Source organism: Nelumbo nucifera, chromosome 5 (genome assembly GCF_055504915.1).
Source record: "Nelumbo nucifera cultivar China Antique chromosome 5, China Antique-T2T, whole genome shotgun sequence".
Taxonomy (NCBI): domain Eukaryota; kingdom Viridiplantae; phylum Streptophyta; class Magnoliopsida; order Proteales; family Nelumbonaceae; genus Nelumbo; species Nelumbo nucifera.
In genome coordinates, this window is record NC_142653.1 from 23974668 (window position 1) to 23995135 (window position 20468).

Here is a 20468-nt window from a genome sequence, read left to right on the forward strand (position 1 = left end):
TTCGACAACAAAATCAGGAGGATAATCCTTCTCGCAGCAGCTTCGATCAAACACCATGACATCAAAAATTAAACGTCCATGGTGTTGAAACACTAAAAAGTCTCCAACATTAAGATGGTGTTCTTTCACAAAATCCCGCCAACAGTCGTCCCCAAAATACATGCGCTCGCCACTTCTCCAACTGACCTTCACATCCCATGAACCCCTGCAACTATTTAGTCTCGCCTTCTCTATCCAGCTCTCTCCGCTCAGTTGTCTACTGAAAGCCAGCGGTATCACCTGCATACGCAAACGCAGTTTAGTGTGGCTATATGATGCTTTCTGGAAACTGGATGTGTGTGAGGTGGGACCGATCGATAGAGATGGAGACTAGAGAGGGGGGGGGGGGCGTTGGGGCGAAGATCACTTACGAGTTTTGTCGAGAAACCCGCCAACAAGACCTTGAAGAAGTAACGTTTATGGGGAGGAGTCTCTTTTAGCATTTTCAGCTTCCGTAGATTATCAGAAGGCATGACTGGAAATCACACTGTTCCCAGGAAGTACTGAAGAAGAAAATAGTTGGGTTCAGTAAGATTTATAATAAAATTGGACGGTTTATTTAGCACGTCTCTCGGTTATTTATCTATTTTTTTCATTTTTTATATTTTTTCATTTTTTATTTTTAAAATATAAAACAATAATCATTGATTTTTATTAGGCACTATTAATAAAGAGATCTTTGGGTTTTCAAGGCCTTATTATTTTAATGATTATTATATTTAACAAAAAAAGACATTTAAGAAGGAGATAGACCTTTGAGTTTTTCAAAGGCTCTTATTTTAATGCATGTTAATATTACATTTAAATGAGAGAGATAATAGTAATAATATAAATAAGTTGAGTTAAAATAATCAAAAAATTATTAATTTAAAAATCTAATAAACTTTCACTAAAAAAAAATATTAACAAAACTTAGTTAATACTAAAAATGAGTTTCAATTCCACTTAAAAATCAAATGTAATAAATACTAATAAAAATAAGAAATTTAAAAATAAAAGTATTAATTGATAGTTTTAATAATATAATGCAGAACCATTTTATTAACAGTATTTATTGCAAAAATTATTTAATAATAATGAAAAAATACCAACAATTAATTAAAAAATAAATTTAAATATAAAATATTAATTTATAATTTATAATTTTAATAATATTATTAGATAAATTTGTATTAATGCATTTTAATTAATTAATAATTTTTATGAGTTGAGATCTTTATTGCGTATAATGAACTCATTAAAAATGATAAAAATTAATGAAAATTTAAAATGCAAAGCCTGTTTTATTAAAATTATTTTATAGAAAAAAATACTGGATAATAATGAAAAAATACCGACAATTAATTAAAAATCTAGAAAATTCTGAAAAACCTAAAGATAATTAAAATACTAAAAATAATTAAAAAATATTGAAAATTAACAATATTTTATATTAGTAAGGGTATTTACTAAAAATAATTAAAAAGTACAATTAATAGTATTTTATTATTAAAAATACCCAAGCCCGAAATTATTGAAATTTTTTTATAATTAGTTGTATTTTTATTAACTATGTTATTTATTTAGTTATTTAATTTATTTTTGCTCAAAGCAAATACAAATTAATTTTGTAGTGACTAATATGCAAAAATAAATACTGAAAATCATTGAAAAATACTCATATGCAAAAATTACTGAATAATAATAAAAAACACCAAAAAATAATTAAAAATCCAAAAATTCTTAAAAACGTAAAGCTTAATTAAAAAAATAAATTAAGTGTATTTTATTGCAAAAAATACTGAATAATAATGAAAAATAATGTATTTTAATTATTAATAGTAATATAATTAACAATAATTATTTTTAAACCGTAATTAACGATAATTACAATTTAAGCTATAAATAGTACAAAATTACATTTAATTACCAAAAAGTTAGATTTAATTACCAGAAAATTACATTTAATTAGTTTTTGCCAAGAAATCATCAATATTTTTTAAAATATGATAATTTCCAAAAATTAATGTATTTTAAATAAATACAGTAATTTAATAATTAATTATTTTAATAATTAATAATAAAAAGTAACAAATCGTTTATAACTTAACCTAACCCGATTAAAGTATAAATTTGCAAACTCAAGCAACTATTTTCTTTTGAGTTAGGTACAATTTAGATATGCACCATGCCCACACATTATCAAGGATAATTAGATTTGAAGTCTTATTGTGTATCAAACTTTTAGAGTCCAATGATGGCTTTAGTAAATAGAGCCCAAGCTAAACAACCCCTATTAAACTCAACTTGAAAGTTATATGCATATATGGTAAATATTATTATGTAATATTTAGATAATAAATTTTATATTAATATATATAAATGTTATGTATTTCTTTATACTTAACTAGAATTAAATAAAAATATTAATTTATAAAAAGTCATAGTTTTATAATTAGCACATGCCTCTTTATCAACGAAATGTTTGCTTCTATCGACGGGAAAGAAGGACGAAGAGAGGTAGGAAACCAAAGCCCAAGGTAGAGGGAAATGACAGTGGTATGAGCAATGTTGTTATTTTTTACGATAGCATATCCTATGTGCATAATCGGCTTAGGGAGAAATTGTAAACCGAAATGGTGTGGTTGTTGATGCTGCCTCTTTGGCTGGATCTTGAACCCAAGCCCAACCCATATATAAAGCCCGAAGCTCGAGCCTGAGTCCAACACCGAAGCCCGATTTGTACACAAAATGTTTTATTTTCTGTATACTTTTATAAACTAATACTATATTAATTTAGTAATTTAATTTATATATTGTAATAGTAAATTAATATTTATTAATAATTTAAGAAGCATATATATATAATATTTATTATATATAACATAGGTATTTTTTTTATATATGTAATAGCATCAGACCAGGTCATCGGGCTACTTGGCCCATGAATAGGTCTAATTGTATATATAAGCAATTGTATACATCAAAAATCATATGAAATAAAAATTTAAACATCTTTTTCTCAAATTTTTAAAAAATGGACCACTCATAGCTTGGCTTGGCCTGACCCAAGGCTCGGCCTAACACGACCCGATTTACACCTCTACTTGAACTCGCCCAATACTAAGGATGGTGTAGGGAAATTGTAGGATTCCCCATCCTTGATGAGGAGTGGAGTGACTTGTCCCCGAACTGGCCCAACATTGAAGAGTGGTTGCCTTGCCTTGAACCTACCTGACAGTGGGGATGGGGTAGAGTGTCTTGACTTGACTATGGGGCAAGGATAGGGATGGGGTGCCCCTCCTTGAACCCACCCCGTTGTCATTCCTATATAATTATTAATTATTAGTGAAAATAATAAAAATATTAACTTTTACAATTATTTTTATCAATTTCATGTTAATCAAAATTTCATTTAAAAATAATTAAAATAATAATAATTATTAAAATTATTATAAATTATTAATAAAACTAAATTTAATAAAATTATTTATTCATATTAAATTAACAATAATTTTTTTCTGTAAATCAACATTAAATGAAAATACGGTTATTAAAATTTTAAACACTAACAATAATTTTAACACTTTTAGTTAATTAACAATAAATTTTATATATTAATTAATAATAAATAAAATTATTAAATCTTTCAAATTTTCCGTACATCGCACGGCTCCCCGCTCTAGTATATATAATATATCGGTAGCTGTAACTCCGCGAGCATGGCTATCGTCGTGGGGCGTTTTTATTCGTTATAAGCCGCTGTCACAGACAGCACGTATTCTTACAAGCCCATCGTGGGTTGCTACGTATCAATGCTGTAGTATTGTCGACTCTTCAACTCCAGGAGCGCCTGTCGAGCGTGCCTTCCTGCAACTGGATGCAAAATTACAACATTAATCCTCGCCGCCCATTTCTTCCGTCTCGGTAAAGAATTAAAGATTGTCTGCTCTTGTTCATAAATGAGACCATCATCATAATTCATAAAGCTGCAGTTCAACAAAGAGTAGAAGAGAAAAAGATTAACGGAAAAGTTATGGTTGACAGCTCAACTGTTTTTAATCTTCTTCGTTCCCACCCAAAACAGACTTCTCTCCGTTTCAAGTCTCCCGTTTGTCTTGAGTCTCGTTTCTCTTCAACAGAACACAGAAATCCTGTATCCAACGTAACCAAATTGATAGCCCCCCGCGCTCCATCCTACGCTTCAGTCCTTCAAGGACTCAAAGAACTTAAGCCCATTCAACAGATTCACGCCCAGATAATTACATCGGGCCTTGCTCAAAACATCTTCCTCTCCAACAGGTTGATGAACTCTTACGCTTCTTGCGGACTCCTGAATGTGGCAAAGCAGATTTTTGGACGAATTCAAAATAAAAACCTGGTTTCTTGGACAATTTTGATATCTGGGTTCACAAAGAATGAGCGTTATTTCGAGGCTTACGAGGTGTTCTGTGACATGATAATGAGTGGCTTCCTGCCCAATGTGGTTACTATTACGAGCATTCTATCTGCTCTTGCTAACTTGGGCTTGATTCGGGTCGGAAGATCGTTACACTGCTTCTTGATCCGATATGGTTTGGGAGTTAACGTCTTCGTAGAGACATCCTTGGTCCTTTTGTATTCGAAAGTTGGCTGCATGGATGTTGCTTGGAGACTATTTGACAAAATGCCCGATAAAAATATTGTTACATGGAATGCTCTTATTTCAGGCTATTCCAATAAAGGCTTTGGTGACGAAGTTCTTCAACTTTTTAATTTGATGCAGAGAAATGGATTTTCTCCAGACTTTTTTACTATAGTCAGTTTGATATCAGGGTGTTCTGCCATAGGTTCTTTACAGTTGGGGAGTGTAATTCATGGTTGTACGATTAAAACTGGGTTCGAGAATGATCAGATTATTAAGACTGCTCTGATTGATATGTATGCAAAATGCAGGTGCGTCGAACATGCATATAGCTTATTCGACGAGATGCCTGTGAAGGATGTGGTTACATGGACATTGATGCTCTCTAGCTTTTCACATGTTGGGTATATGAACAAAGCTATGCAGATCTTTAACGAAATGATTGGGGTGGATGAGGTAGCACTGGATTCTATCTGTTTGATTGGCATCCTTTCAAGTTGCAGTCGATCAGGAGCTCTACAACAGGGCAGACGTGTTCATGCATTGATGATAAAAACAGGTTTTGAAGATGATATTTTTGTAGGATCTGCACTTATAGGCATGTATGCTAATTGCGGGAATTTGGAGAGTGCAAGAAAATTCTTTGAGGGAATGAAGGAAAAGGACATTGCATGCTGGAATGCCATGATTGCTGGTAATGGGATGAATGGGTGCGGAGATGATGCAATTGATCTTCTTTGGAAAATGCAGGGGAAAGGCTTAGAGCCAGATGAATCAACTCTGTTGTGTGTCTTGTGTGCATGTAGTCATGCTGGAATGGTTGATCAAGGGCTTCACATTTTCCATTGCATGGTTAGATATTGGCATATATTACCAAATCTACAACACTATACTTGCATTGTTGATCTTCTTGGTCGTGCCGGGCGACTAGATGATGCCCATTTGCTGATCAATACCATGCCTTTGCAGCCTGATGCTGGAGTTTATGGGGCCTTGCTAGGTGCCTGCAGAGTCCATGGAAATATCGACTTGGGATTACAGATTTCAAAAAAGCTTTTTGAATTAGATCCAAACGACGCTGGGTACTATGTCTTACTTTCAAATATGTATGCAACTGTAGGAAACTGGGAAGGTGTTAAGATGACAAGAGTATCATTGAGATCAAAGGGATTGAAGAAGACCCCAGGGTTCAGTTCTATCGAGATAGATATGGAGATTTTTACATTCATGGCTGGGGATATAGATCACCCCCAATACCCTGAGATTCATAGGATATTGAAGATCATGATTAACAAGATTAAAGAAGTAGGTTACGTGCCCGACATTAAGCTTGTATTCCAAGATGTACCATATGAAACAAAGATAAACATCCTGTATCACCACAGTGAAAAGCTGGCTATTGCTTTTGGATTAATGAGAACTAAACCTGGAACAACCATCCGGATAACAAAGAACCTACGTACCTGCAATGATTGCCACACAGCTACCAAATTTATCTCCAAGGTCTTTGAAAGACCAGTTGTCATAAAAGATGTCAATCGCTTCCACTTTTTCCAAGATGGAGCTTGTTCTTGCAAAGACTACTGGTGACTTTTAAATTTATCTACATTTATTACTTCTTTACTAGGAAATTTTCTTAGTGTACATTAGTCTTGTTCTTTCATCATTCATTAGAAAAATGAAAAGCTATCAACAACAGTGCAAATAGATATTATTGATTGATTGAGCAAATTGGAATGTCTCAACATTGTGATTTCAGCATTACTAATTCTGAGGAATAACAGTTGGAATTATTGAGTATTTGATAGAACCCTACAACGGGACTCAGGTAGTATGACTTCCATAGTATAAACATTGCATACAATTTAAAGTAGAGCTTCAACTAAAGCTATCTTGGTGCAGCAGTTCACCTTCATATAACCACAACAACCTCCCCTGCATGGGTGTCACGTGTAAGCCCTGAAGATGCAAACCACAAATCTTCATCCAGCTCTGGTGGAAAATAGATCCACACTTCCCACATCCCAATATTAATCCCAGTAGAACATCTACCCTGCCAACTAAATCATTCCAAATATTAATCCCAATAGTCGAGGGCAAGGTTTAAAGTATCAACACGTATGACCGATACGTATCACTTCGGGACCCCTCCGATACACCCCTATAGTGGGTGTATCGGGGGTCTGACCGGTTTAGGGGGTGGAGCAGCCCTAAATCTCCCCCCCCGAACCGGTTCCAGAAAAATATATAAAAAAGTAATAAAAAAAACAGTCGATTAGATATTTTGAACCTTGGTCCAGGGTCTTGAGAGGGGTCAACTGGAAAGACATAACCTTCAGAATTTTCTAGCAGAAAGTGGCTGCTCTGACTCTACCTGTTTTCTAACACTTTTCATCCCAAGATTTTACCATTGCATCAAGCCATAACAAGTAAAATGGATTTTTTGCTTGTATTTTTCAGAAAAGGTATTTGAGAAATGATTCCCTTGTTTTTTTCAGCCGATATTTTTATCTATTGGGAATTTACATATTCAAATTACTTTATGAATTGTATTTATACATAATCTGTTCTATGTACCTTATAGTTGGTTGTTTCAATTTGTTCAAATTGATGGAAGGGATTGTGAGAAACTGAGTATACGGACTTGCCTCTTGATTTTATACATTCAAGTTACCATATGATTCAAATGTATATTGAATCTGTTCCATGCACCTTATAGTTGGTTGGTTCATTTTTTTTTTTTTTGATAATTTGTTTCAGTTTGTTCAAATTGATGAAAGGGACATCAACCGCGAGAATGGGAACTTGCCTCTTCACAGCCCAAAAGGTGAGCATGCTCCTAACGAATCATCAAATCCATAAAAGACACCCATAATGTCATCTTTGAGAGAATGCTCACCACCATACGGATGAAGTTTTTACAACTGCTGTGAACATTGAATTGATACATCAAAAAGGAAAAGGGTTAGTTCCTTGCTTTGATTGTGTCAACATACATGCCAATTATGGGCAGAGATGGTTGAGCCCATACCACCATACAAAATTGCAGCTGATAGGATTCTAATCTATTCTTTTTGGTTCAGGCAGGACACTGAGTTTAATTAACTCTAAACGAACTTTTCCATAAAAATAGGAGCAATGTTACTTAGACTTTTATTTGGGTGAAAATGTTACCATGACTTTGGTCACCGAGTTTCATCTTCAAAGGACCAGTATCACTTGGACACTTGGTGGTCCCATGCACTTTAGAGATGGCAGGTCAACTGCTTCCATGTCGGGCATAAATGATGCAATCTCACTTGGCAAAGGGTTGGTTGCAGTAATGAAATATACTGTATCAACACAGATTGATGAGCAGGAAGGGTCAACATGAGGTTTGAAATAAAGGCTTCGTTTGTTTGCAATACTAACACTAAACTGTGGTCTTTATGTACTTTGGCATTTGAGAGTGTTTGTTTGACATCTAAAAAAGTAATGATTATAACATAAAAAATGTATTTTCTAACATTTTTGTACTCTGAAAAAAGAGCATTACTGCACCTATTTTTTAGAGACAATTTTGTATTCTTTTGATAATCAACTTTTTAACCAAGTTAAGGCATTGCCTCGAGCATAAGGTAATTGAAGCATTTAATGATGGGGCCCACACTTAACACTGATTTCAAAGAAACAAGATGAGTGAAAAACTGTTTAAAATATAAATCATGTTTGCATTCATAAACTGAAAAGAGGGTAAATATGCAATGTACATATTTGCATTGCAACCAAACACAACCAAAAGTTTTATAGATATAAGCAGACAGAAGAGATAAGGTACTTATCTAGAGAGAAAGAACTAACTGCTACAAGCTGTTTTGCATACCCAAAAAGACATAAAATTAAATGACCATTTAAATTAGTAAATTTTTCTTGATTGAAGTAATATTTTAGTTCTTTTACTATTTTCCAACGTTTCCTTAGCAAATCCTGATAATTCAACTTCACAAACTATTAAAATACATGTTTCTTATGTGCATTTTATGTATATATACCTTGTTTATAAAGACTTTTAGATTTAATTTTATTGACGTGTTTCTTTATTTGAGTTTTCTTAGCATATATGTGCATATCCATAGCATATCTTGATGTCTCTTAAAATTACATTTCCAATGTTTAGACCTCGTACAGAATTGCAATAACTGCCATGTATAAATTGCAGTATAATTCTCTTAACCACACACACACACACCATGTATAAATTGCAATAACTGCCCATGGTTTACATATAGGAGATAACATGCCCATGGTTTTGTAATATTTCATGGTTTCATCTATCACTGGCATAACATGCCCATGGTTTACATATAGGAGATTAACTGAAAAAACACTAAAGAAAAATGTTTTAAAGTTCACAAGCATACATATGCAGAAGGCCATGAACATTAGTATTTGGCCATATACTTGGTACAAAATCTGAAAACATGACAAAAAGAACAGGAGCATTTCCAGTATGAATCTTCAATTCAATGTGATGGTTGTACCACACAAATGCTTCTTATGGATATGTCTCTCCTCTCAACTGCTTCCATTGTCAACAAATTTAACTTTCTTGTCCACCCGGAAGATACGAACACGCATATCAGTTTTTCCAACAAGTTCAAATGCACAGATATCACCTTTTTGTATGTTGTTATGACGCACAAAGGAAGCCCAACCACGAGAAATAGAATATTGCCGACGAGAAACAAGTAAATTCATCTCCCAAGATCTACCTCTGTTGTGAAGCAGAATTTTCATATTTTTTCCATACCCACGAAAATGTTCCTTACTGAAATAATTTGGTATGTGCTGCATGGACCAATTTATCTACTTAGTTAAAGAAAGACTATACGTAATAGTATGCAGAAGGAAAAGATGAATTATGCACCAAAGAATCATGTAGTCATCACAAAATTTTAATAGGTTTAACTTCAAACTGTAACTAACATGAAAGGCATGTGTTTTAATCTCTTGATAAGCATAAATACAGGAAAACACAAATCCATAAGTGTAAATTCATGGTTGTAAGCATTTTCTAGTTACTTTTCTTTTCTTTTACCATAAAATTTCACTTCCAATTTCTGGGTTACCAATGAAACACTACATGATATGTCTTAACTGACTCACACTTCGCATTTTCAATGTGATACCCGGATGCCTACATGGGAATGCATTATCTTGCAGAGAGTTCAACTTTCAGTGAAAATTCTGAGCGCAACACCTTTCCAGCCTTTTGCTCACCATATTCTGAGCGCAACACCAAGGACCTTACATGCACCTTATTTAGTTCACTCATAACCATCAAATATAATTGGTTAACAGAAATAAACAAATTTGATTACATCCTCCATTGCACACAAAAAAGAGTTATTTAATTTAAATTAAGAAACAAAACAAAATTTGGCACAGAAAACTCACCAAAATAAGCCGCCTTCCTCCCACATTATACTCTCTCATACACCACTTAAAATAAGGAAAATCAGAGGTGAAGGATTGGGCTGTTCTTCGCACTCTTTCCCTTCCTTCAGTTCTCATCTGTCCTTTCGACAAACAACCTCTTGTATGTGAATCCATCTCATCAATAGGCAAGTGAGCATTCTCTATCTTAGCCTTTTCATGGGATACAAGATCTGTTCAGTTTTCAGAGTTTCGTTTTAATTAGGGGATTGAAGATGATGGACCAAGTCATGTAAACAAATAACTAGAAAAAAGCAAACCAGTGAATGGTAAAGATAGCATTTGATTGTATAATTCAAATGCTCTTATTGCATGGAGAACAACTGAAAATGCTGGGACACGATACATTCATCCATTAGACAATAAAACAACATCATGGTGGAGTTACAAATTTTTTATTTTACAGAGAGAAGGATACACAATTATGTCAGGTATAAATTCACATAAGCACACTTATATACAGATAATATAAATAAAATTCTGTGATACTGAAACCAATTATTAAACAGTTCCATATGACAGACCCAGAACTATCCTATTTAAATCAGGACGATCAGGTCTGACCAAATTAAACCCAATTATACTTCAGATCTATAATTATTTATGATAATAACAACTTAAAAATTTTATTTTTAATAATATAACTTAATAAAAACTATTGTGTCGATAAAACAAGTATTTTTAACCAAAATTGTCTCATAAACAATCTACAAAAATTATCCTTTTGAATATAAAATATAACAAAAATTACATGAAAACCTAAAGGCTTTTACATATTATTAACTATATAATCAATTTGGGTCTAAATAAGAACTAGTCGATACCCAATTCTTAATGTGACAGGAACTCCTGAGCTTTGCACACAAACTAAAAGCAAAGTATAGCTGCATATTGGAAATATGTCCCATACATGTATATTAATGGGGAGATGTTTCAAATGTGCTGCTGGATGACAGAGTTTTTGTTTTCAGGAGATCCAGGCTCTTTACTAATCGGGACAAAAAGTCAAAAACATAAAACCAATACCAGCATAATCAGTTAGGTCATTTAATTATATCAGATAGACCCAATTCATTGACAGCCCTAATTTTTATTTACCAGATCCCATTTGGCATGTCTTTTTGGGAAGATCTTCTGATAGTCTGATATATAAAGGACACATTGAGCTTTTGTACGAGGACCTGATCAGCCCAAAGCACGTTTGGCAGACATGCATCTTTCCGTGCGTCATTTTGCATCTTTCCTTGTGAGATTAAAACATGAAAGACGCAAAAAGTTTCATTTAGAACTTTCCAAAATGGACTTCTCACATCTTTTCGGCATCCCGTTTTTTGGCAACTAGATCTTTCATGTGCCAAACGAAAATAGACCGAAAATCAGTCTTCCTAGTTTATAAACAGTCGAAAGACCGTGTGGAAAGACAGCCAAACGGGCAAGAGTGTAGAGCTTCTGAAATTTGCACTATGTGCAGTAAGTAATATTGCACATTTGCTTGGTACATGCAGGACCCCACAAGCAAAAGAAAAGCTGAGAGTGTCAGGTAGTTTAAAGTGAAACTATCCCCAGATTTAAGTGCAACTAAAAGTAGTCACCTGGTTTAGTTGGTAATGCCAGTGAATGAAGTTACCTCTGACCTGGGACTGCATACTGCTTTCAACTCCCCGGTACGAATAAAGAAAAATGTGCTTCAACACAAGCATTTGGCCACATATTTGTGAGGTCAAAAAGCTCACCTATACTCGGATCAGCTTCGCAAGCTTCTGACCAACATGGGCAAACAGAACTGACAGGACTCTTTGATGATATGCTCTGTATCCTCCTTTCATGGAAAACATGCACTCGCATTTCTCGCTCACCAACAAGCTCAAAAATGCAAGTATCTCCTTTTCTGATCATGTTATCACGTACAAAGTTTATCCATCCTGCACGAATGGTAGATCTTTCCCTACCTAGATCTAATCCTACAATCCAGGATCCTTGTGAATTCCGAAGGATGGCATTTGTTCTTCGTCTGGGAAGATGTGTCTTGGCAAAGTCTCCAGGGATTGACTGCATGACTGATATCCAGTTACCAAAATAACAACCATAATACCAATAATTACTATAATTAGAAGAATTACATGAAAAAAAATTAGTGCTACAAGCATGCTCCAGATTTGATCTCTTACCAGTATCGATATTACATACAACATAAGTATTCCTACAAACCAAGGGAAAATGTAGCACAAACATAAAAAGGGTTTTGTCACTGTTATCCTCTGACCTCTGTATATCCTCCAATATGTCCTTGTGACTTGTGTATTACTTCATGAACCTAAATTTTGTACTCTAACCTAAATAAAATTCAGTGTGGAATTTGCACAGGGTATCCTCAGGAGGTATGCTTCCCAAGTCATCATCAAAATGTCTTAAATAATTTATTTTTCCAATTTCAAGATAAGAGAAGTAATAAGCAACTCGAAGCTTGCAAAAATCAAACCTCAAAATCAAGGCAAACAAATAGAGCATTCAGTCATTTAGTCAATATTCAGAGCTACAACGTCTAGAATGAATCAATTACTTTTTTTTGTGAATTAATTACTAAGGGGCTCAGTCTGGAAGGAGTACAAAATTCATAGATTTAACAAATAAATGACCAAAGGCGGGATAAAACGGTATTCCTTGTGCAGCACAAAAGTTGGTTGTTTTGGATCTTAAGGCTAAGGATTTTGATTCATCATACTGTTATGACGAGGACTAAGGAATAAAGAATATTTCCAGAACCAAATCCATATATCTCCATTAAAAAATAAGGTGTTCTTCATTGAAAACCACTTCAGATACAGAGTTCATCCTTTATAACAATCAAATGAAAACCCCAACAACTAAACTAGTTGAAACAACAAATCAGTGTCAAAATAACTCACCAGATGGCTTGATCGGCCGACATTAGACGCTTTTATGCACCTCACGAAATAAGGAAATTTCGAGGAGGACTCAACTGCCTTCCTTGTGCAGCATCCTCCGGTATCGGAAACCGTTTCATGAATAGGCAGGTCAGAAATTTTCTTTCTCCCTCTGGTAACCGGCCCCATTTCAATTTTTACATGTCTGCTTGATCTTAGAGATAAGTGTTTGTCTGCATCATCTCAACAAAAGGTTATCACTCATTTCAGGTTCCTAATAAAAAAAAAAAAGATCATAAGCAAAAATTCCTGTCTCTGAAACACCACTTGGATATTTTTCTAGTTGCGTAAGTATGAGATAGAATGTTGACAAGTATAAACAAAAATAAGGCAAGTACCTCATTAGAGTATATTTGCAAGCATTTGGCTGAGAAACAGGGACGAAACCAAGAGCAGACTTGGGAGACTTACCACGTTCCTTGATTTGACAGGGCAAGGTAGAGTCTTTGTCTGCTTTAGTTGAAACTGCATCTTGTCCTCCACGGCCCCTGTTACTAACAATATTTACTTTATGTGCTCCATTTCTGGTTCTACGTTCTAAGTGAACTTGAGGAGGGTTAACTCTCTTCCTCTTCAATGCAATTTCAAAGGGTTTCAATGGAGAGGGTTTCAAGGCCTCTGCTATAATCTCTCTCCCTCTCTTATTCCCTTGGGGTTCTACAAAAGCGTTATTTTCCTGGCTGCATTTGACACGAAAAGAAGCTTCTTTCTCGCATGCAGTTGGATCAAATATTTGCACAGAGAAATGAAAGTTACCAATATATCTGAAAACAAAGAAGTCGCCTGGTTTTGAGATGTGATCTTTCAGAAACACTTCCCAACCATCTTCAAAAAACCATCCATCGGGGTTCTTAGTCAAGTTCACGCGCCACATATTCCCACTAGGACCTCTTAACCAAACAGTTCCTGAACCTTCTCCTTTAATGTGTTTCAGAAAACCAAATGGGATTCTCTGCAATGGAAAAGAACAGAACTGGGTCAGCCCATCCTCAATGGTGCAACAACAACGCTATTGGGTCATTTGCATTCAAAGAGACTGCTGAAGTTGAAGAGATGAATCAGAACACGACAGAAAAGGTAGGGGTGGGGGACAAAAAAACCAGGAAAAGAAAGAAAAACGAAATTACCAGCCGTTCGGGATTGATGTTGGGCTTGGGGAGGAAAACCTTGAAGAAGCAAGGGTGTCTCCCTGAACAGAACCTATTACTTCTCGCCATTTCTGATCTCGTCTCCCCCAAGAGAAGCGCGAATACTCTGCTCTCTATATAAAGCAAGCTCCAGCGGGTTCGATTTGAATAAGCTTTTGGCGGCCAAATGGGAATTCGTCATTAGTCAATAGAGTTTTGGGTTTGTGAGAAATCACATCAGTCATCAGCTTGTCATTTCCGTATTTATTCCTCAAATTAAAAGTTCAAATTGTTTAGCTTTTTTGCGGGTTTTAGCAGGATTTCAAACGATCATCAATGTTCCGTTTTTGACAACTTGACATACCTCACCACCATCCATTACACAACATTTCAAAAGTTTGTTAATAAGTGTAACACCGTAACGTATCGACTCTTGTCCGCCTCTTTCCTTGTCACTGTTTTACATCCACAGTGTCACTGGTACGGTCTAAATCCTTTTGGACAACTAAAATCTATTTTGATACCCCTTCGGTTCTACTCGTAACGAGGGCTGTCAATGGACCAGACATTGGTCCAGTATGAGTCCATTACAGATGGCCAGGTCCAATCCAATCCGTTGTATACTTTAGACCATTCTGGACTGCTCCAGTTCAATGTCTGGACCATCCAAACTGTTTAAATTGGTTTTAATTCAGATTGGCTCCATCCATACCTGATCATTGACATCCGTACTCTATGTTATGTCAATGGACCGAATATTGATTCAATCTGATCCGGTCCAACTTTAATCCATTACAAATGGACCAGATCGAATCTAATCCAATAAAAGCTTGGACCATTTAATTCTGGACTGATCCTATTCAACGTGTCTTATTCGTCCCTCTAATTTGCTCAAGTTGATTTTGATTCCGAAGGTTCCAACCCAAACCTAATTCATTGACACCCCTACTTGTAATACTGAGCCAATGGCCAGATGAAACCACAAGATTTTAGCCATCTGTCTAGGTTTCTTGAGCATTGAAGCATGGTTGAACTTGATTATGAACATTAGACTATTAGAGCACAAGGAGCGTGTATTTGGATTGCCATCTCAGTCCTCTGAATCTGATAAGCTATTTTGAGGGCTTCCATTCCATTTTGGTAAAGAAATATTATTTCATTCCACCAACAGACAGGCACTACCAAGGAACAGAATCAACAAAACTGAACAAACTAACGAGAAAGCAACAAAAGAACCTAAGAAACTACACCTATCTATTACCAGTACCCGAAATAAAATAAAAAATCCAACTTCAGAATATTTGACAGACGTTCTGGAATACAAACACTTGACTTGAAAAACGAAACTAAACCAGCCTTCGCTGCTTCATGAGCTGCATTGTTGGCTTTCCTCGGACAGAAAGAGAAGTTGTAGTTTCTTCTCCTAGCAATTTCTTTTATACCTCTGCACCAAAACATAATCTCAGGATGATCGCTATCAGCTTGCACTTTTAGAGCATTCACAATACAAGCATTATCTGACTCAAAACAAGCTTCTGAGATGTTCAAAAAATCAGCAAACAATACGGCTTCCTTGATAGCCTTTGCCTCCGCCATTAACGGGGAAGAAACTTTGGTAGGACCGTAGCCTGCTCCCCAACAAAAAATATAAAACCAAAAGAGGCCTGTCTGGCTGACACAAAACCACCATCAGTATTCACTTTCAGCTTTCCAAGACTCGGTGGTACCCAAAAAGCATTCTCCCTAAGCTGTTCAGCTTTGGAACAGCTTTCCGATTTCTGCCGCAAGAGAAGATTTTTCTCCGATGTTGACCTGCGAATAGAAGCAATAACAGATAGGGGATTTGAATCTTCCTTATCAAAAACAAAGCCATTTTTATCTTTTCAAAAACAAACCCACATTCACACAAATGTGCATCAACCAGTCAAAATAATTCTGAAAATAAGTACCTGAATTTGGGTTAATACCACAGCCTGAACCTAACCAAATACATTTTGGTTTATCACAAAGAAGAAGAGCATGAATTACAGTTTCAGCTGCCTTACCACATCTGTCACAGATGTCTGAAACCCCGATGCCTCTTTTAAACAGGTTTATTTTTAACCGCAACTCCATTAACACAGCACCTCCAAGGGAAGTGTTTTATTTTTTGTTCAATGGGGAGTTTCCACAAAAGGGTCCAAAAGCTTTTTCTTGACTCATAATTAATAATTTGATGATCTTCCTCTTCCTTCATTTGTTTAGCAATGAAATACGCAGATCTAATGGAGAATTTCCCATTTTTACTACCCATCCAAATGATTTGTCATTCCAAGGAGTAGAAGGAATATCCAGCTCAATGACCTTTTGAGCTAACGCTGGGGGAGGAGATCATTTATAGCGTTACTGTTCCAAGTTCTACTCTCTTGGTTGATAAGGTCAGAGACAACTATGTTTTCTGAATCTTCCTGTCTTTGACCCATTGGAGTAAATTCCTCTAGGCCCGGAATCCAAGGATCACCCTATACCTTTATTTCCATCTCATTGCCTACTTTCCAAGCAAGCTTAGCCAACAAGATGAAATTGAATGGTAAGAACTGATTTCAGAAGAACCTCCTTTCCTACTTGAGATGGCAAAGAACCTCTCCATCCACAAGCTCTATTTGCCATTCTCTCAGCTAAGTACTCAAACAATTGAGTTTTCTTTCTATCAGCTAAAACTTTTGAATTTTGATAATTCACCTAGTGTCCAGAGGCTGAGCTCTTTCAAAGAAGGAGATTGTCACTGTCATATGCCAAGAACAAATGAGAGATAGTTGGGGCTAAATTGCATATTTTAATTCCAAAAATCTCATTTTGGGCAACCTTTTGCTTTAGAATAGAGGAAAAAACATCAAAGCATAATAAAAAGAGGTAAGGAGAGAGAGACCTCTTGTCTAAGACCTCTTTGGAAAAATATTCTTTTTGAAGGAAAGTCATTCACCAGTATCTGATGAGATATTGTAGATACACAAGTCATTACCCAAGAAATTTAAGAAACCCCCTCCTTTCCTGGATCCCCAAACTAATTATTGCAAAAAAGTTTTGTTTTTTTTTGAGAAACAAACTATCAAAATGCAGTTTTTTTTATTGATTCCGTTTTTTTTTTTCCTGATGTGACTCTAAATCCACGTCAGCGGAATAAAAACATTCGTGAAACGCATAAGTCCCAAACGCCCCTAAAATACCAAAAAAGGAGAATTCAACGAATAAACAACCCAATTCAACAAGCAACAAGATTTAGTCATTTAAAACAACAAAAAAAAAAAGGAAAGTTAAGGCCGAAAAGAAAAAGAAAGATCCATTCATCTTGAGTATTTCAGCTCTGCAATTCCTCACATGGGTTTGCATGAAATCTCTACTAGATTCAAAAAATCCATTCATCTTGAGAATTTCAGCTCTAGAATTCCTCACATGGGTTTCCATGAAATCTCTACTAGACCCGTAAAACCCATTCATCTTGGGGATTTCAGCTAGTATTTTCGAACCGTAGTTGACCCAGATGGTTGGACCGTTCGGCCCGGCAACCGTTTCAGTAATTGGTTCCATTTTTGTATAAACCCGGAATCTGATCAAAAACCGTTGAAAAGTCAATAAAACATTAACCCAGGCGGTTGAACCGTCGATCCGTTCAATTATTTTTAACCGTTTTTTTATTTTTAATTACTTTTCAATTTTTTAAAAATTTTCTGTCAGAACGAACTATCCGTTCGAACCGAACAATCAGACCGTTTACCTAAAAACTAGTGATCAAAACGATTCCGTTTCCTGATCATTTTTTAAAACATTGATTTCAGCTTACAAGCTCTCTCTCTCTCTCCAACGTTCTCTACAACTCTTTTTCTGACGATGTTTTTTTCCATGTAGTTGCACTGGTGTCGTTTACAATGCAAAAAGTTTAAGCCAAGTTTATTTTCGTCATTTAAAATTTATGCTTTTTCTCACCTATTTAAAGCCCAAAGGATATTTGTGTCCTTTCACCATTTCACGTGCCATCTAATACCAGTTATCAATTTTCGACTAAATTGATAGTTTTCGGGAGTTTTAGGTACTATACAACCAAACGCTTTGAAGTTTAGGTATTAAAATGAGACTGTTCCCGAAGTACAGGTACTATTCTACAATTTACCAGGAAATTCTTTTATGGCAAGCCCACCAGAAAACTTTTTGAAGATCCACGTTGATGGTAGTTTCAGTTTCGTAAGGGAAGGAGTGGCTACTTTTGGAACTGTCATCAGAAGTCACTCTGGTTAGGTCTTTGCAATGTCTTTTGGCCCTTGTGCAAGTTATTTTCCTTTGAAATAGGAAAAAAGTTGCCTGTTTAGAGGGGGAGCTTCTGGCAAAGCAGCATTTTTCTGGTCCTTTTATCTTAAAAGTGATAATTTGACTCTTATTCAGACTCTAAAGTCTGTTAAAGAAGTCTTCTTTTTCTGTAAAGATTTACTGGCTTTATGTGAAGGAGCTATTTCCTGTTTTTCTTTTGTTAAAAGGGAATGTAATGGATTAGCTCATCAGCCGGCATGTAACGGTCTTGGGGAATCAAAGGTATACACACAGGCCATGCCCGTCTAACTAGCTCCGTGGATGGACAAAAATCAGTTACTTTTGTAATGCTTCTCCTCCTCTGTTTAACAAAAATTAATTATCCTTTACCATAAAATAAAATAACTTATGACAAAATTTAATTTCAAAAAGTGCATCAATAACAATGAATCCGAATATCAAGTGAATATATACCAACGTTTTAAAAAACGACTCGAAAGTGGAACCGTTCTAGTTACCAGTTTTCGGGTCAACGGTCCGATCGTCTGGTTTAAACGGACGGTCTGTTCAGATAGTAAAATTAAAAAATAAAAAAATGATCAAAACCGTTGAACGGATTGACAGGTCAACAGTTTGACCACCCGGATCAACACCTTGTTGACTTTTTCAACGGTTTTTTATCAGATTCCGGGTTTTGGGTAAAACGGAATTAATTGCCTGGACGGTTTCGGGCCAAACGGTCCAACCATCCGGATCAACAACCGTTCGAAAACGTTGATATATAGATAACAAGTTATTTTTGAAATATGAACTTACTAGGATACTTAGGAAACATTAGAAAATGGTAGAATAATTAAAATATGACTTCTATTTGAGTTACAATTTGTGTTGCTATTTGAGTTACAATTTTTAACTGCACTAATTAACAGGGTAATTCAAACTTGAAATAGGAAGAAATGTATCGATTTATAAATTTTTTTTTTATATCTTCTCAAGGGATACACAATAGGGGTAGCCCATCCCCCAATCTAAGTGTAGGCGGGTGATTCAATCCCAAGCCTCCATTACGACCAGCAAGAGACTTTACCAACCAACTGGTTGAATAGGTATCAGTTTGTTTTCAAAAAAAAAAAAAAGAATGGGTATCAGTTTTTAAGTATGATACCTTTTTGGTATCGTGGTATGGGTTTATAATAATTTATATCAATTTGTAACAATTAAGTCGTTCAAGGTACCAAATTATCAATATTACTTACAGTCTGTATGGTTTTTGAATCGTACTTGACTCGGATGGTTGGACTGTCTGTATGGTTTTGAACCGTAGTTGACCCGGATGGTTGGATTGTTCAGACTATAAACCGTTCCGATAACTGGTTTTTTTTCACCCCTGAACCAAACTTTTATCAAAAATTGTTGACTTGGTCAGTAACTTGTTGACCCAGACGGTTGAACCATTGACCTGTTTAACCTCGACAACATTTTTGGTTGTTTTTTGTTTTAATTATTAGTTTATATTTTATTTTTTAACTGCAATGGGCCATCCATTCGGACTAGACAGTTGAACCATTGACCTGGAAACCGGTGGCTAAAGGTTTCAGTTCCATATCAGTTTTTAAAACATTGTTAGGTTGTGTTTGGCTGCAATGTAAATTCAATTGCACTGATACAAAACCATGGTAGTGCAAATTATGGTTTATTTATATTTCAAAATTTCCCTTATTTTGTTTGATGACAGTACAAATGTGAAAAATAAAACCTAAAGCAGAAAAAGTAAAACCCAAAAAAATTAAACTAGAATTTGCATTCTTTTCATTTGCACTCTCATGCATTTGTTGTAGTGTAAATAAAATTGCGCTGCAACCAAACACAGCCTTCAAGACACTAAATCTAAGACTCAAACTCGAATAACCCATGAAGTGTTAAACATAAGAAGCACACTGTTAATAGTTAATGTTGTGTGTGAATTATCGGGATACAGATGGGAAACACAGAGAAATG

At 35.3% G+C, this 20468-nt stretch overlaps 2 protein-coding genes across 5 annotated transcripts; one reads left to right on the forward strand and one right to left on the reverse strand.

Annotated features, from left to right (window-relative positions):
• Window positions 1-3765: 3765 nt before the first annotated feature.
• Window positions 3766-8123, forward strand: LOC104595963 (putative pentatricopeptide repeat-containing protein At3g11460, mitochondrial). The gene is made up of 2 exons (XM_010256911.2): window positions 3766-6228; window positions 7403-8123. Exons 1-2 carry the CDS (start codon window positions 4055-4057, stop codon window positions 7515-7517), a joined length of 2289 nt encoding a protein of 762 aa, XP_010255213.2. The 5' UTR covers window positions 3766-4054; the 3' UTR covers window positions 7518-8123.
• A 784-nt stretch (window positions 8124-8907) lies between these two features.
• Window positions 8908-14385, reverse strand: LOC104595841 (B3 domain-containing protein Os01g0723500-like). 4 transcript variants are annotated; one of them, XR_016076017.1, is made up of 7 exons: window positions 14190-14385; window positions 13474-14014; window positions 13024-13235; window positions 11851-12166; window positions 10079-10290; window positions 9788-9927; window positions 9328-9469 (listed from the first exon to the last, which is right to left on the reverse strand). XR_016076017.1 is itself a non-coding variant. In XM_010256763.2 (6 exons), the coding sequence occupies exons 1-6, from the start codon at window positions 14277-14279 to the stop codon at window positions 9197-9199; spliced, it is 1644 nt and encodes a 547-aa protein (XP_010255065.1). In that variant the 5' UTR covers window positions 14280-14382; the 3' UTR covers window positions 8908-9196. The 4 variants fall into 4 exon arrangements, 1 of the variants encoding a protein (XP_010255065.1); XR_016076018.1 differs by having other exon boundaries at window positions 9332-9469; window positions 9811-9927; XR_002022585.2 differs by having other exon boundaries at window positions 9333-9469; window positions 9823-9927.
• Window positions 14386-20468: the final 6083 nt, after the last annotated feature.

Bases quoted from the DNA above. Each gene is read 5' to 3' on its own strand.
- LOC104595963 (XM_010256911.2), top strand. From the start codon at position 4,055: ATGGTTGACAGCTCAACTGTTTTTAATCTTCTTCGTTCCCACCCAAAA. The intron at 6,229-7,402 runs GTGACTTTTAAA...AATTTGTTTCAG, and splicing joins TGTTCTTGCAAAGACTACTG to TTTGTTCAAATTGATGAAAG.
- LOC104595841 (XM_010256763.2), bottom strand. From the start codon at position 14,279: ATGGCGAGAAGTAATAGGTTCTGTTCAGGGAGACACCCTTGCTTCTTC. The intron at 10,291-11,850 runs GTGAGCTTTTTG...AAAACTGAACAG, and splicing joins CGAAGCTGATCCGAGTATAG to ATCTTGTATCCCATGAAAAG. The intron at 9,470-10,078 runs GTGAGTTTTCTG...TGGTCCATGCAG, and splicing joins GAGGAAGGCGGCTTATTTTG to CACATACCAAATTATTTCAG.